This window comes from Mus musculus, chromosome 3 (assembly GCF_000001635.26).
Source record: "Mus musculus strain C57BL/6J chromosome 3, GRCm38.p6 C57BL/6J".
NCBI classification, from domain to species: Eukaryota; Metazoa; Chordata; class Mammalia; order Rodentia; family Muridae; genus Mus; species Mus musculus.
In genome coordinates, this window is record NC_000069.6 from 118,756,727 (window position 1) to 118,775,068 (window position 18,342).

Consider the following 18,342-nt stretch of genomic DNA (forward strand, 5'->3'; position numbering starts at 1 on the left):
TGAGTTGGGTGCTTGAAAGAGGAAATAAAATTGACTAAAGATAACTAGAATCTTCATGGTGTTGTCTCTCTGGCTGTCTGGGTCCCTCCATCCCTCGCCCTTCCTCCCTCTTTCCCTCCCTTCCTTCCTTCTTCCTGCTTGCTTACCTGCCTACGTGCCTTCCTCTCTTCCTTTTTCTTAATGTGTGTGTTGTTGTGTGTATGTGTGTGTGTATGTGTTTAGCATACACATGAATATATATACTAATTAGTTATAAAACGACAAGTATTTTTAAACTGTTAATATAGTATATTAGGTGAGAAAGTATGACATAACTTTATTATTTTGCTAGTATTTTGACTTGTGTTGCACTGCTACTTGTTAGAAAGCCTTTCACAATACTATAGATGACCACCCTATTTACCTACACAGCGTCTCTCATTGCATATTACCTTGTTTCAGGTTCAAGGACCAGACTGGGCAAATCTTATTTTCCTGTTGCATAACTTTGTGATGTATGTTGTAGGATGTACTTTTAAGGAATTATTTTTTTTGTTACTGTTTCTGTTGTTGTTCTCAGGGAAAGTGATTTGTGGGGAAAAATATCAAAGCCTTCTGAATGCATAAGTATGAGAAGATAGGAACCCAACACAATGGCAGATGTGACTCTAACAATGGTATTCAGAGCAATGACAGGGGAGAGGTTTAATGAGTACATTTCACAGAGGACAATTGATTATGAAAAGCCTTCAGTACTCATTGTGAAAATTTTAATTTAGAGAGAAGGCTAAGGGCATAAGCCATAGAAAAGAGACCAGATTTAAAAACAAGATATTAATTAGGTTCTGAGAAATTGCTTCAGACAATGAAGAGGATGGCCATACATAGGAATGACAGGGAGAGAGCTATTGTTTCTTTGAAAGAAATGAACTCAGGTCTTTACACTTGGAAGTAGATAAAAATGAGGGTTTTTGTTCCTATGTCAGTGAATAATGTTGGATTCATTTTTAGACAAATTCTTACAGAATTCTGGTCTTCTAACACACGTGACAGTAGTATACTCTCTGAAGTTGCACCTCCAGCGTAATATCTCTTTTCACCCTCTCTTAGGTTACATTAAATCCCATCATGTTATCTTCCCTGACGTAGTCTTTCATCTTTAAACCTTGCCATGTACCATTTCTACTCTGGAGTCATTTTTTTTCTTTTCCTAGGCTTACAACCATACACATTTTCTTCATTGACATCCACCAAACATCCAGGCCCTCATTAAGTATTATTTGTCTTAGCAAATCTTTTCTGAATAAAACTCAAGTATTACTAACCACCCATATACTCTCTTATTAGGTTGTATTTTGTTATATCTTAATTTTATCCTGTTGAGGCCTATAGTGTTCTTTATATTTCTACAGTTTATTTTAGCTCTTTTAGCTTTATACTAATACCCCCTTGTTATGCTCTCCTTGTTTTCTGTTCATTTATGTAACTATAATAAAAGAACTGAAACTACATTTATGTAAAATAAAGACATTAATTTATTTCACCATTTTGGAAGTTAAAACACAAACCACATGAAGCGGGTTATCATGTGAGCTTTATGAGGAATGCTGCATGTGACAGATACCATATGTCAAAGAAACTCAAAGAGACCAAGGAAGGAGCCAGGCTTATTCTTTTATATGGAAACTCCTATAAGAGTGAACACAACCTCATCATTTTTTTTTCTGATACCAGTACCATATGATTTATCTTCCCAGTAGACTCCACTTGTTAAAATTTTTATACTACCTTCCAGCACTATCTCTATGAAGACCAAACTCCTAACATATTGATACATGGTCAATAATCTCAATATATCACATAAGGAGTCAGTAAGTGATTATTAAATGAGTGAGTAAATGAACACATGCAACACACACACACACACACACGCACACACACACACACGTACAAATGAAGACTGGTGCAGTGTTTGCATCTGCATCTGTTTCACAGTAGCATTGTGGCATTACTAATCTCACAATGTGATTATTACTATCAATTCAGAGACCACTAACTTGTACAGACCAGAAGCTCCTATCAGCTTCTCAAATCATACTTAGGTAAACTAACCTCCAGGAATGTTTGTATTTTTTTCCCCATGAAGAATACTCTGAGTTAAAATTGGGATGTGAGGGAAGTTCACTTGGGTAGAGAGTAGGTTGCTGTGGAGCAGCGCTCTATGCTAGGATAAGGAGTTTGCATCTCGAAGCTGCCCACTCACCTCCAATTACGTGAGGCCTACCACAAGCAAGGGAGACCTTGACCTTATTTCTTTTCCTTAAGAGGATGATAGCTGGGAGGAAATAAATGCTTTATTATTGAAGGGTGTACAGTGCATCTGGGCTACTTTTTGAAATAGTTGCTGCAGAACTCACTTGTTCTGTGAGTAGACTATACTCTGAAAATCACTGGAAAAATAGAGTAGGAGAGGAAAGAGGGAGGAAGGGAAATCCAAAACATCAGGAAATTCTTAAGAAGAAGGGAAAATAAAGGTGTTATAACTGTTAAGATATAATATCTTCTTTGCATTTGCAAAAAAAAAAAATGTGGCCTCTAAGACATATGAGCTTTGTCCTAAACTACTATAGTAAACTGTATACTGGTAGATGAAAAGGTATAAGGTTCCATAATAGAATGATGGATGAATCTCTAGAATGTACTTTTTAAAACTAGGAACAGCTCAAGGTGAGAGGATGTTAGAAGGCCATTATTCCACATATTGCAAGAGGTATAAAAACTTTAGAAGACATAAACTAATATTTACTAAGTCACTTTAAAAATGCAGGCTTAAAAGTTTAAATTTTAGTTGTGTTTATTAAAAATTAACTCTGGATTGGTATAAGATAACAAATGAAAATCAATGTCACTTTCTTTATCATTATGTGAACATAGTCATTCTCTTCCCTAGATGCCTGAAGTGCGCAGATGCTCCCTGCCAGAAGAGCTGTCCCACATCTCTTGACATTAAATCATTTATCACAAGTATCGCCAACAAGGTGAGTCTAGAGTTCATGACATGAACCATTGTACTCATGAGCTCAGAGCAGATATCCTTTCTTGTTCAAGCCCTGCAGAAGATAAATCCAGTCAACATTTCATCTTGAGGGTGGATCTCAAGTTGCCACACTTAGCCAAGAAGCTAGTTGATTGTTTCTGTGGGAATGAGAGTTAGTATTCTTTAAGGCCCTGACCACTGGTAGGTCAACTATGTTCTAGTGGATGGCTATATAACTGTGAGAATATAAACAGGACAAATTAGACTTCAAGGGTTAAAAAAACTAAAAGGACATGAAGTTGGCAGTGAGATGTGGTAGTTCTGAAAGGAATTAAGGAATTGAGAGGAATCGAAAAGGAATATGATCCAACACATTGCATGCGTGCATGAAATTTCCATGAGTTAATCAGCAGGTTGTAGGGGCAGGACATTAGCATTTGTAGTCATATTTAGTAAGATCTGAAGTGTTAAAATTTAGATTGGCTGCTTGATATTAATCCAGTGAAAACAATTTACCTCATTATTTGCTTCTATGATGGAAATATAGCACCGATTTTCCAAAGTGGTTACAAAGTGAAAAATATTTTCTATGCATATATCCTGTTATTGATATGAAATTGCTGTCCCTCTTTCCTTAATTTATCAAGTCTTGCAGAAGTGATTTTATTGTTATTACTAATATTAATTACTGTCATTAATTAATTAGCTAGCTAATATTAATTAATGTCATTGTTGAACATGAAGATGTTCTTGCTGTACCATGTCATTTCATTATCATCATCATCTTCTTCATCTTAATAGTATATAATAAAAAATATTCAGAAACACATTTTTAAAATACTTAATTGCAGTTCATTTTGGTTGATGCTGCCTTCCATGTAACCCAGGGGGATGCAGGTGAATGCAAAAAGTATAAAGTAAAGAGTGATGAGCATGATTCCTTGGGAAATGGTATTTAGCCTTAGTAAACAGGCACTGTCTATTGAAGAAAGGAAGAGGAAACAGAAAAATAAATTGTGAATATCCTGCAAAAACTGTGAATAACAGATTCCATGATTGGTTATAATCCTTTAGTAACTCGAAAATCTACATTGCATTTTCAAATCAATTCTGGAAAGGGGTTTATTTCTATTTTTAAATATCATAGTATCCAAAATATTCACCAGTGTGAGAACTTTGTCATACTTATTAAATAATATCCTGTGGAATGTACATTAAATTATTGTCATTTAAAAAAGGGATCCTACCAAAATGGACCAAGTTTGAAACTATTCTTTGAAAACAAATATCAGAATTAATGGTACTCATATCAGAAATAAGAGGATTGGTTGATGGCCATCGGTCTGGAAAATCATGCTAATTAAATTTTCTCTGTTCTGCCCCACTGTAGTAGTGTTTAAGGTAGCCTAACATATCCTCCTTGGATTCACTGAAGTTCTACACAGATTAAGTTCTTCACAGGAACAATGACAAAAAAAGAATAATGGCATTCTTCAAAGGGTTTATATCTCATCTTAGAGATACGTGAATCAATTTTGTTGGTGGTGGTGGTAAAAGTCCTTCCATTTGTGGCTGGAACAGAGCCTCCGTGGTTAAGAGCATTACTACTGCATTTGTCGTGGATCGGGGTTAATTTCCCTGGATCAAAATTGTAGCTCAGAACCATGTATCATTCCAGTTCCAGGTTATCTGCCATACTTGTCTGAACTGGGCAGGTTCTGGGCCTATATGAGGTACAGATACAAACATATAGGCAAAAAACACTTATGACACAAAATACAAGTAAGTATTAAACAGTAACAGCAGCAACAACAAAAACAAACCCAAACCTCTTCTCATTTTCTTAATTTATCTAAATGCTGGTGTTTATTCAAACATATTTACATATTCATTCAAATTTTCAAGATTTACCCTTTATCGGGCTATTAAATGACTTTTTTTTTTTTTTGCTGTATCCCTGAGGAATGAAAGCTCAAAATTTTATTTTCTTCAAATCTTGAAGGGTTGAGAGATGTACTGCCTGTGTACAATGTAAAGACTATCCCACCCGACTCTGCCAGTGGACTACAACAGAGGAGGGGGGTTCATCTCAGGGTGAGAGGGTAATTGAGTCCCCTGACTCAGTGAGCCTTGTGCCTCTGGGGAAAAGATGTCGCGGGTGTTGTATTGTGTTAAGGGTTGTGTGATTCACCAATGCCTCCATTCTTTATTTTCTTACAAACTGGATTACAACTCTAGTTTCGAAAGCTACACTCCGTTCTATTGTCCTTCCACAGCCAGCTTCTCTGTCTCTCTTGCACAGGCTTTTGTTGGCAATTGTCTCTCTCAATTGGAAGTGCGCATTTCACAGTTCTCAAACTGTGAACACTGGGCTATATTTCTGGATAGTTGTCCTTTTGAGAAACTACTTTATCTAAGAGCGTATGGAACCAATCTATAAACATAATGGGTAAAGCTCTACTAAAGTATTCATTTCATGATCCTGTATTTTGAATAGAAGTAATTTGTTCTCTTCGAAACTATTGTGTTAAAGATAAAATATTGATTTCTCCTTCTCCCTTTGCAAATTTTTGTAGACTCGTGTAGCTATTAATTACTGATAAATTTAATAATGCACATGAGACAAAAGATTTCCAGGGTGATTCAGTTATTTTGTGGCTGAGAAACAGCTCAGTGAGTAATGTGTTTGTTGTCCAAGCATGAGGGCCTGAGTTTGGATCCAAGATCACACAGAAAGCCACATAAGATAAAGACCATCTGCACTTCCAGTATCCCTACAGTGAGATGGGAGTGAAAACAGAGTTGGAGAATCCCTTGGAACTCTTGGACAGTTAGTCTGGTTTATTCAAATGCAGATAAAAAGGGCCTCTGCAGCAAACAAAGTAGAAGGTCAGAAGTCACAACCAAGATTGTTCTTTGTCCTTCTGTAAGCAAGCTGTGACATGCACACACCATTCTGCACATACATAAATGTGTGCTTGCACACACACTCACTCACACACACACACAGACACACACACACACACACACACACACACACACACACACAGAGAGAGAGAGAGAGAGAGAGAGAGAGAGAGAGAGAGAGAGACAAATTAGGGAAGTCTTGTCTTTCTAGTAGAAAGAACTATTGGTATACTAGAGTTTTGAAGGCAACTTGCATAGAACTCAGAGGCACACAGAATATTTACGTGCAATTACTATTGAAAGTGATACTTATTTCTGCAAAAAGTTCTCTTGGTATGTACGTGCATATGTTTGCCATGTGTGTTTGACATATAAAAGCACAGACCTGAGTGAGGGGACAGCATCATCTTCTGCATTTGCCTTTCATTTTCAACTGCAAAGTGATTCATGCTCTCACAAATGACATGTTGATTATCTTTTCTGGAATGGTTAACACAAACTTTAGCTGGATTGCATTATTTTTTTAATCAAATATTGCCAACTGCTCCTTGATGCCTAGAAAGTCATGTCTGAGTACACGGTCAGCTATTGGGATTTCGATATAAAACTAACCGTGTATACCCAAAATGCCCAGAAGTTCACAATTTATCACTCAGTAAAATTTAAATATATAAATATTTTATTTGCTGGACATTAAAAGAAACTTAATCAGCTGGCCAATTAAAGACAATTTCAAGAGAGCAATGTACATGCACACACACACATGCACACACATACATATATAGCAAATATTTTTGTAGCACAACATTTACATAATATATAACATATATATATGACAGACATATATGTATGTTTATTTATATAACAAAATTATATTACAAAGTCCAGTGTAACATTGTCTACAATTCTGAATATGCCCACGTGGCTTATGTCAGTAGCTCTAAACTCTTGTGCCAGGTGCAACAATACGTGACCTGCCAGGTAATGGGCATATATAACTCGTGATGCCTGTCACCAAAGCATTAATTTTAATGGCTCTTTTTGTACAGAACAAAGTACTTTAATTTACATTAACTTTATTCTCTTTGAAAGGACAGTATTCTGTGGATGTTAATTGTGTTTTTAAACAGTTGATATATTATAAATGCCATCTTCAATTAATATTGTGTTAATTTTATTCTCATTTTGTCTATTTATGTTTGTATTTTTATCTTGGAATTTTCACGTGGAATCTGTTTATGTCCCTTAACATCCTTTAAAATTATTTAGTAGGTTTGTGTTTTTACAGATTTTACTAATTAACTGTTTTATTATTCATTGATAATAAACTGTGTTTATTATTCATTAATGTAAAAAGAAATTCATTATCCATTGAATTCAGGGTGGCAATTTTCTTCTTTTATTTTATAGCATATGATATTATATGTTCCCAGATCTTCTGTGACACTGTTGGAAAGACTGAGTCAATGTTACATTAATGTTTTTTTTCAAGATGGTGTCCATGCAAGGCTGTATTTTGAAGTGTACTTTATCAATGTTATTAAGCAACTTTATTATGGTTAATCAATAAGTAATTTATCTTATCATTTTGGGAGATTATTTAATTTAGAGATATATCTCATTCAATATGAAATGATTTCTCATCAATTCATTCATTCTTACCCTAAAATATTATTACATATTAAAATTTCTTATTATTAAAGGAAATTTATCTGCCATGAATTCATTTTTTCTTACTCTGTTTTTGGAAGGGAAGAATTACATTTTCATTTTCTTCATTTCTCTTTTGAATTGTACTATAAATTTATTTACCAGTTTACTTTCTTAAAATAGTCCATTGAGGTTTGATCTACAATTGTATCTACTGTTCCTAAGATTTTTTTAAAAGTTATTTATAATCTGCCAATGTTTATTCGGTTTCTCATGCTATACAGTACAAACTATAGGTAAAATATTTACTTTTCTACTCTATAATTCCACTCTCCAGAATTGCTAAGATTCTGTTTATACCATCTGTTCTTCCTGCTCATATGCTTGAATGCCTAATGATATACTTTTTATTCTGCTTTTTATTTGAACCTGTGACAGAACTTTTATGAAGACTGTTATTAATGTATATTTCTATAGAAAGGCTTTGTATTTGCTTTGGATAAGAAGTAGCTTCACCCTTAGTTTTCTTGAAGCACCTCAAACTATTTCCTGCTTTTAGTATTTTTGAAATCAAGCATGACCTGAGGATTAAGCTATAAATATTCATATATATATGTATATATATATATATATATATATATATATATATTTTAGAAAACAATTTTTCAAAGCTTCTAAACAGGAAATCATATACCTAACAGATGTTTGATATATTTATCTCAGAATAAATAGTCATTGGTATAAAAACTTCCTTTTATTTTTATTAATCATTTTATTTGTTTATATTTCAAATATTATCCCCTTTCCTGCTGATCTCCCATCCACGATCCCTCACCTAATCCCCATCTCCTTTGCCTCTAAGAGGGTGCTCCTCCTGACTCCAGCCTCACCCCTCTAGCATCTACCTACTGTGGGGGCATTAAGCCTCCACAGGACCAAGATCATCCCCTCCCACTGATGCCAGATGAAGCATACCATTACTGTATATGTAGCAGGAACCATGGACCCACCCATGTATAGTCTTTTGGTGGTGGTTTAGTCACTGGGAGCTTTGAGGGATCCAATTAATTTTGTTCTTCCTATGGGGTTGCAATCCCCTTCAGCTCCTTCAGTCATTCCCCTAAGTCTTCCATTGGTGTCCTTGGGCTCAATCCAATGGTTGGCTGTGAGGCTGTGAGTATCTTCATTTCTCTTAGTCAAGTGTTGGCAGAACCTCTTAGACGACAGCCACACAAGGCTCCTGTCTCCAAGCACATCTTTGCCTTAGCAATAGTGTTGGGGTATGGTGTCTGCACTTGGAATGGATCCCAAGTTGGGACAGTTTCTGGATGACCTTTCTTTCAGCCTTTGCTCCATTTTTGTCCCTGCATTTCCTTTAGACAGGAACAATTCTGGGCTAAAATTTTTTAAATGGGTAGGTGGCCGCATCCCTCCACTGGGGGCATGTCTATCTATTGGAGGTGGTCTCTTCCAGTTCTATCTCCCTGCTGTTGGGTATTTTGGATAATGCTTCTCCATTGGATCCTGGCAGCAGCATCTCACTCCAGTGGCATCTGGGACTTTCTAGTGATTCGCCAAGTTCCGCACTCCCTATTGCTACTTATTTCTATTTGTTCTCCTGGCTCTTTTGACTTCTTTCTCATCTCTTCCCATACCTGATTCTGCCTCCCTTCTTTCCCGCTCCTCTCTTCCACTCAGGTATCTCCCTCCTTTCCTTCCCACGATTACTTTGGTTCCCCTTCTAAGTGGGTCTGAAGCATCCACACTTTGGCCTTTATTCTTGTTAAGCTTCATATGCTCTTTGAGTTGTATTATGGGTACTCTGAGCTTTTGGGCTAATATCTACTTATCAGTGAATACATGCCATCTGTGTCTTTTTGGGTCTGGGTTACCCCACTCAGTTTGGTATTTTCTAGTTCTATACATTTGCCTTCAAAGTTCATGACATGGTCATTTTTAATAGTGGAGTAATATTCCACGTGTAAATATACCATACTTTCTGTATCCATTATTACTTTGAGGGATATCTGGGTTGTTTCCAGCGTCTGGCTATCATAAATAAGGCTGCAAAATGTTCTTGGTATATGTTGGAGCATCTTTTGGGTATATGCCCAGGAGTGTTATAGATGGGTCTTCGGGTGGAGCTTTTTCCTATATTTTGAGGAACCGCCAGATTAATTTCCAGAGTGGTTGTACCAGTTTGCAATCCCACTAGCAATGGAGAAGTGTTCTTCTTTCTCCACATCCTAGCCAGCATATTCCCTCTCCTGAGTTTTTGATCTTAGCCATTCTCATTGGTGTAAGGTAGAATCTCAGGGTAGTTCTGATTTGCATTTCCCTGGTGACTAAGGATGTTTAACATTTCTTGAGGTACTTCTTGGCCATTTTAGATTCATCAGTTGAGAATTCTTTGTTTAGCTCTATATCCTATTTTTCAAATTGGGTTATTTGGTTTTCTGGAGTCTAACTTCTTGAGTTCTTTGTATAGTTTGGATATTTGCCCTCTATAGGATGTAGGCTTTGTAAAGATCTTTTCCCAATTGCCTTTTTGTCCAATTGACAGTGTCCTTTGCCTTATAGAAGCATTTCAGTTTCATGAGTTCCCACTTGTGAATCATTGATCTTAGATCCTGAGACATTGGTGTTTTGCTTAGAAAAATTTCTCCTGTGCCAATTTATTCAACCTTCTTTTACAATTTTTCTTATATTAGATTCAGTGTATCTGGTTTTATGTGAAGGTCCTTGGTCCACTTTGACTTGAGCTTTGTACAAGGAGATACAAATGAATTGATTTGCATTCTTCTATAATATGCAGACTGCCATTTCAACCATTTGTTGAAAATGCTGTTTTTCCTTCTACTTGATGGTTTTGGCATCTTTGTCACAGATCAAGTGACCATAGGTGTGTGTGTGTGTGTGTGTGTGTGTGTGTGTGTGTGTGTGTGTGTGTGTAGTTGTTTCTGGGTTTCAATTCTATTCCATTGATCTACCTGTCTGTCTCTACCAATACCATGAGGGTTTTATCACTATTGCTCTGTAGTACAGCTTGAGGTCAGGGATAGTGATTCCCCAAGATTTTCTATTATTGTTGTGAATAGTTTTGACTGTCCTGGGTCTTCTGTTATTCCAGATAACGTTGGGAATTTCTCTATCTCTATGAAAAGAGGAATTGAATTGAGTTGGAATTTTGATGGGGATTTCATTCATAGCACTGACAAATTTAGATTTTAAAGATTTACCTTGTAAATATCTAAACTATTTTACTTCTTACAATGATCATATATATTTTGTAATATATGGTGAATTACACTTAAATAACAAAGTAAAATTAAGAAAGATACTTCAAAATAACATGTAATGATGTTAACCACCTATTAAATTTCAGTGTGTATATTGTATAATCTTTCCCCAATCATCTTTTTTTAAATATTTTTATTAGGTATTTTCCTCATTTACATTTCCAATGCTATCCCAAAAGTCCCCCATACCCTCCCCCCGACTCCCCTACCCACCCACTCCCACTTTTTGGCCCTGGTGTTCCCCTGTACTGGGGCAAATAAAGTTTGCAAGTCCAATGGGCCTCTCTTTCCAGTGATGGCCAACTAGGCCATCTTTTGATACATATGCAGCTAGAGTCAAGAGCTGCGGGGTACTGGTTAGTTCATGTTGTTGTTCCACCTGTAGGGTTGCAGATCCCTTTAGCTCCTTGGGTACTTTCTCTAGCTCCTCCATTGGTTTCCCCAATCATCTTATTGTTCCAGAAATTTCCTGTCTTTTGCCTCACTCTAATTCCTTGTCCCTATCAGCACATACTTGTCTGGTTTTATTTAGATGTCTTTAACTTCTGAACTTTTGTTGTCTGTCTGTCTATCTGCCTTTCTATCTATATATTTCTCTATTATTCTACCATATGTGAATATCTGTTTCAATTGCAATGCTACATAAAATATATATTATGATTAACTATAACAAATTTTCTGATAGTACATTCATTTCCAGAATATTCGATATTTTCTTTACATAGACAACTGCCCTTGTAAATCCAAAATGAATTTTCCAAAAGAGTCATATTCACATTATAATAAAATACTGATTTAAAATTATTAATAAAATGTATTCACACCTTGGTTCCATATAATAATAACAACAATACTAGTAAAGCTGCTAACAGATGATCTCATGCTTAATTAATTTAATGTATAAATTCCACACATTGAATCTGATATTTTACAGATTATTCATCATATTAATGTGTGTTCAGATCAATGGACCATTGCCTATTGATGCATTGGTGCTTACCTAATCTTCCCATTTTGTTTTGTGACTTATTGTTTTGAGATTGTCAATGATAACATTTTCCTTCTGACCAGGGTTAGCATAATTTATGCTTTTCTTTAGAATTTGTTCATTAGATGAGTGTTTAAGTTTCAAATACTCTGTTACTTAAGGAAAGTGTTGGTCAAATATAAGTAACAAGCTACAGCCCATATGGGATCTTCAAATAAGTCAGCCTAAGTAAAACAATAATTTTCATTATATAGCTTAAGCCTATTTGTTAATAACATTTTAAATTTATGTTCATATGTGTATAACTTTGTGTGGGTATATGGATGTAAGTACAGTAGCCACTGAAATCAGAAGAGAGCATTGCATTTTTCTGAAGGCAGCTATGATCTTACCAGTGTGGGTACTAGGAACTAAACTTAAGTCTTCTACAAGAGCAGTATCTGTTGTACCCCTTGAGTCCTTTCTCCAGCCCCTTAACCCAGTTCTGCCTGAAAACAAAACAAAACAAAGCAAAACAACAACAACAACAACAACAACAACAAAATAACATGATGACATTACCTGTATGACAGCACACAAAGGTAAAAAAAAATCTTTAAAAGTGTGTTTTAATTATTTTCAAAACTGAGTAATAATAAGAATATGCTAGTAAAAATTAAGGTAGTGGTCACATTTTATCCTTTAGAAATCCCTACACAGCTCCAAATTTTGTCTCTGTAACTCCTACTATGGGTGTTTTGTTCCCATTTCTAAGAAAGTTTAAAGTGTCCACACTTTGGTCTTCGTTCTTCTTGAATTTCATGCGTTTGGCAAGTTGTATCTTATATCTTGGGTATCCTAAGTTTCTGGGCTATTATCCACTTATCAATGAGTACATATTGTGCGAGTTCCTTTGTGATTGGGTTACTTTACTCAGGATGATACCCTCCAGGTCCATCCATTTGCCTAGGAATTTCATAAATTCATTTTTTTAATAGCTGAGTAGTATTCCATTGTGTAAATGTACCACATTTTCTGTATCCATTCCTCTGTTGAGGGGCATCTGGGTTCTTTCTAGCTTCTGACTATTATAAACAGGGCTGTTATGAACATAGTGGAGCATGTGTTCTTCTTACATGTTGGGACATCTTCTGGATATATGCCCAGGAGAGGTATTGCGGGATCCTCCGGTAGTACTATGTCCAATTTTCTGAGGAACCGCCAGACTGATTTCCAGAGTGGTTGTACAAGCTTGCAATCCCACCAACAATGGAGGAGTGTTCCCCTTTCTCCACTAGTGACTGCCATATGCAGGGATCCATCCCATAATCAGCTTCCAAATGCTGACACCATTGCATACACTAGCAAGATTTCTCTGAAAGGACCCAGTTATAGCTCTCTCTTGTGAGACTATGCCGGGGCCTAGCAAACACAGAAGTGGATGATCACAGTCAGCTATTGGATGGGTCACACGGCCCCTAATGGAGGAGCTAGAGAAATTACCCAAGGAGCTATAGGGAACTGCAACCCTATAGGTGGAACAACAATATGAACTAACTAAGAGTACCCGGGAGCTCTTGTCTTTAGCTGCATATGTATCAAAAGATGGCCTAGTCGGCCATCACTGCAAAGAGAGGCCCATTGGACTTGCAAACTTTATATGCCCCAGTACAGGGGAACGCCAGGGCCAAAAAGGGGGAGTGGGTGGGTAGGGGATTGGGGGTGGGTGGGTATGGGGGACCTTTGGGAAAGCATTGAAAATGTAAATGTGGAAAATACCTAATTAAAAAAAAAGAAATCCCTACACAAAGGGAATCCAATATTAAGGAACACATAGCAGATGACTTAAAATTTTTAATATTAAAATGTTAAAAAGAATAACTATAAGCTAGGCCAAAAGGAAATTGCATTTTACTGACATAACTAATCAATATATATATTTTAAAGTTTATTTGGACTCATGCAAGGGTAAGTGATTCTTTACTTATTGCATATCTGTTTAATAGTGTACCTTTACAGAATCCACGTGCAGTGTGCTTCTGTCTGATATGTACTACATAATCTTCAGAAATAACATATTCTTTGTAATTTAGTCTTAAAAATAAAGGGCTAAACAAAGAACAAACTGCTTTCACAATAAGATTGCAAAGTACTGTTAACATCTTAAGTGTTGGGTAAATGCATTATACAGTGAACTTCATGTTAAGTTTATTTGTGGTTGGTTCTATGAAAAGTATTTTGATAAATTGAAAAAATTAAAATAAATTATTACAATCAATACTAATTATATTTTTGAAAGCAGTGGTAGGCTTAAATTAATGTTCTTGGGATGGAGAAAATTTTTGAGAAATCTCTTTGTACACACTGTATAATAACACACTGTCTTACATATCTCAGCATACTGTCACTTAAGAAATATCTCATGTTCTTGGCAATAAAGAGCCAACCCTCAAAAATAGTCTGGCATTTTTTAAACATGGAAGAAAATAGTGGTGTGAAATTACAGTCTAGTTATAATTCCTTAAATAATCAGGTATGTGTTATATGTGGTGGTTTAAAAAAATCACATATAATGTTTAGAAGACTTACTAGTTCATGGCACCCACTGAATACATGAACACATCTGCACGCATGATGCATATTCATGCATACAGGGCACATTATGCACATGAGTAGGCACAAGTCTTGCTATTCTAAATACTGTCTCAGATTAGATTTCTCGAAATGTGATTAGTTGATCTTTTTTTTAACATTTGAAAGATACTTTTGCCATTAACATTTGTCATTGGGAAATAATAAAATCATTTGTCTCATTTTCATTAAAAATTAAGCAAAACACAAGCAACTGTGACAACAAAATTCAGGTATTTTTTTCCCTTTTTCCCCCTTTTCTCTGCTAAGCTTTGTTGTTCAGTGTGTTTTGAATTAATTTTGAAATGGTGCTATCCAGTCTCGCAGATGAGGCAGGATTAGGGGTTGGGATGACATTCTTCAGATCGTGGGAGTATTTGTAGTGATATATCCAGAGCTTATACTTAAAAATACTAGAAAACCAATCTAATCTTATGGGTGTGTGTTTGCATGTACTATTAACAGCAATATAGATTCATTAAAGGCATAATTCTCTTTTCAGTTTAACATAGTGTGCGGTCTAATTCATAAACCTGAAAAAATGCTTTAGTAAGAATTAAATCTCTTTAGGCAGCATGGTAACTCATGCTTCAAATATAACACTACAGAGGCTGAGGCAAAAGGTTCTTAGTCATTTCAAAGCCAGGATGGGCTACAGATGCTGTCTTAAAAAAGAGAAAGTACTACCTCTTTGTATAATAGTACCTGTTGCTTTTGTATTAGACTTTGTTAGATATCCTGTAACTCCAGTTTCCTGAACATCCAATGCCCTGTTATGCCTCTGATGCATTTTGTTCATCACAGTGAACATGCATACATGACAGCTTTCTTAGGTTTACTATTGCTGTTATGAATTACTATGACTAAAAGCAACATAGGGAGGAAAGGAGTTTATTTGGCTTATGTTTCAACATCACTGCTCATCATGGAAGGACCTCAGGATACTAATTCACGTCATGCTGGAACCTGAAACCAGGAGCTAAAGTAGAGGGCATAGAAGAGTGCTGCTTACTGGCTTGCTCATCATGGCTTGCTCAGCCTGCTTTCTTATCACACTCATAACCTCCATCCTAGCAGTGGCCCAGACAATGAGCTGGACCCATTCCCATCAATCATTCATTTAGAAATATACCCTATAATTTGGCTTACAGCCCAATCTTAACAAGGCATTTTCTCTATTGAGGTGTCCTCCTCTTACGTAACTAGGTATTACCAAGATGACATAAAATTAGCAAGCATGCAGGCATTCATACAAACATATATAATAAAATAAATCTTGAAAGGATAACCAAGAAAGAGAATTTAAATTGTAGTGTAATAATCAATGGAAATTCACTTTTAAATGTAAAATGTGAAAGGAAGACATTAATCTTTACATTTAACTAGTTTTTCTGGTGAGAACATTCTTATTCACTAGTAGGTTACAAAATATTTGTCAGTGATACTTTTAGAATTCTTACTAATTGTAAAATATTTGTAAATTGCACTTGGAGAATTGTACCTTTTTTTCTTAACTGTAATGATCATTAATTCTTACATCTTCATTATATGTTTATCTCAGTTCTGGTATGTTGATTTAAAAATTGACCCTATGCCTTTGAAGAAATTTTAAAAAAGAATTATGCTAAATTGTTTTACAAAAAACCAATAGTGTATGTGAAATAAACCATTCATGCATCCCATTTGCTTTTTCATGGTTTTAACCAGAAAGAATATAAAATTGCATCTTTCTACATGTGTTATAAAATGTATTTTTATTCTTCTTCTGTATAATGTAACTTGTCATTCTTACCACACACATTTAGTTCATCATTAAAAATTCTGGAGGTCTTTATTATTTTTTGTACTCTTTATTTATTTTTATTTATTTTATTTATATTTCAAAGGCTGTCCCCTTCCATGTTTCCCTCCACAAACCTCATACTATCCTCCCCTTTGCATCTATGGAGGAGCTCCTCCATCTACCCACCCACTCCTGCCTCATCACTCTACTGTCCTACTTTGCTGGGGCATCAAACCTCCACAGGACCAAAGGCCTCCCCTTCCACTGATCCTAAATAAGTCAGTCCTCTGCTACATATGTAGCTGGAGACATGGATCCCTCCATGTATGTTCTTCGGTTGGTGGTTTAGTCCCTGGGAGCTCTGAGTGATCCAGCTGATACTGTTGTTCTTTCTATGGGGTTGCAAACCCCTTCAGCTCCTTCAGTCCTTCCCCTAACTCTCCCATTGCGGTCCACGGGCTCAGTCCAATGGTTGGCGGTGAGTATCACCATCTGTATTAGTAAGGGGCTGGCAGAGTCTCTCAGGGGACAGCTATACCAAGATTCTGTCAGCAAGCACTTCTTGATATCAGCAGTAGTGTCAGGGTTTGGTGTCACTGCATGGGGTGGATATCTAGGTGGGGCAGTCTGTGGATGGCCTTCCCTTCAGTCTCAGCTTTATTATTTTTGTCCCTGAGTTTCCTTTAGACAAGAACAATTTGGGGTTAAAAATTCTGAGATGGGTGGGTGACCCAATATCTCAAATCGGGGCCATGCCTAACATCTGAAGGTGGTCGCTATAAGTTCTATCTCTTATTTTATGTCAAGCCTTAAAATGAGGATTATATATTTTAGTATATATTTCCACAATTAAAGAGCTTTTCTGTGATAGAACTCAAACCCAGGAATGTCTATCTCTGTGTATGTAATTATGTGTGTGAATATGTGCATTTGTAACTGTGTTTGCATGCATTCATGTATAATCATACATATGTGTAACTGTGTATATATGTGCCCATGTGTAAATGTGTATATGTGTTTGTGTTTGTGCATGAATAACTGCATGTTTTTATAAGCGTGTGTGTGTGTGTTTCAAGTTTAGCAACTCATAAATTCCACAAGAATGACATGTTAATTCCTTTACACTTTAAGTTTAACTGAGAAGAGTTGACTAAATTTGTAGTCCTAAAATATGTAATTATGATGTATAAAATTTACCAAAGCTTAGCATATGCATGTGGTTAGGACTGCCCTATCCTATTTCCACCCCTTTACCTTATAAGAACATATTATGTGGGTAAAGGTTTTATTTATTTATTTATTTTTAACAAGATTTCACTAGTCTTGCTTTCCACTCAAAATTCTCTTGCCCCAGCCCTCCAGGCATTGAGATTGCAGCCATATACCACAACACCTGGCTCTAGGGTTTCTAGGTGCCCCGATAATACTCACCCAGGGGCAAGGGCTTTTTGTGTGTTCTGAGCATGATATATGTCTTTGCCAAATGATTGAAACTCAAAGGTTATATATTGATGGATGATGACAGCTTTATACAAAGGAACCCTGGTAGTTCTGTCCCTAGCATGTGCTATTGAAGCCATTTCTTAACCAATTAATGTACAGCCATGTACTCATTCTTACATAGCTTAAGCCACAAATATGAGTGGTGTTAATTCACCCTTCTCACACATGCAAACTTTCTGAGCTTAAGCATGAGTATTTTTTAAATGCAACAGATTGGAGAGTATCTTGGAAGGGTGCTTCCATCTGTGAAAACTGTCATTGGGAAAAGGAAGAACACTTTAAAATAAATCAACCAGCTGTATTGATAATCTTGTAGTGATATGAAGGCCTGAAGACGGTAGGACTATTTGTTAAATTAGTTATATCACATGACAGAGGAGCAGGCTTGAAGAGCTTTTCAGTTCCCAATAATGACATTAAAAATCATTAAATTGTAGAGAAATCACACTAATGTAATTTCAAACTATAATTTAAAAATAAACACCAAAGTATTAAAGTAGAAATTACCTTAAAATTAACTAAATGACACATGCTGGACTGAAGAATGTGCCACTAAAGCAGACAGGTACAAACTGATAATTTACAG

General features: G+C 36.0%; 1 protein-coding gene across 2 annotated transcripts in view; it reads left to right on the forward strand.

The window, feature by feature from the left end:
- Nucleotides 1-18,342, forward strand: part of Dpyd (dihydropyrimidine dehydrogenase) — an 870,816-nt gene that overhangs the window by 194,618 nt on the left and 657,856 nt on the right. For both annotated transcript variants that reach the window (XM_011240318.2, NM_170778.3), the window contains exon 4: nucleotides 2,930-3,017. In XM_011240318.2, the coding sequence (XP_011238620.1) occupies nucleotides 2,930-3,017 (88 nt within the window). The remainder of the gene's footprint in view (nucleotides 1-2,929; nucleotides 3,018-18,342) is intronic.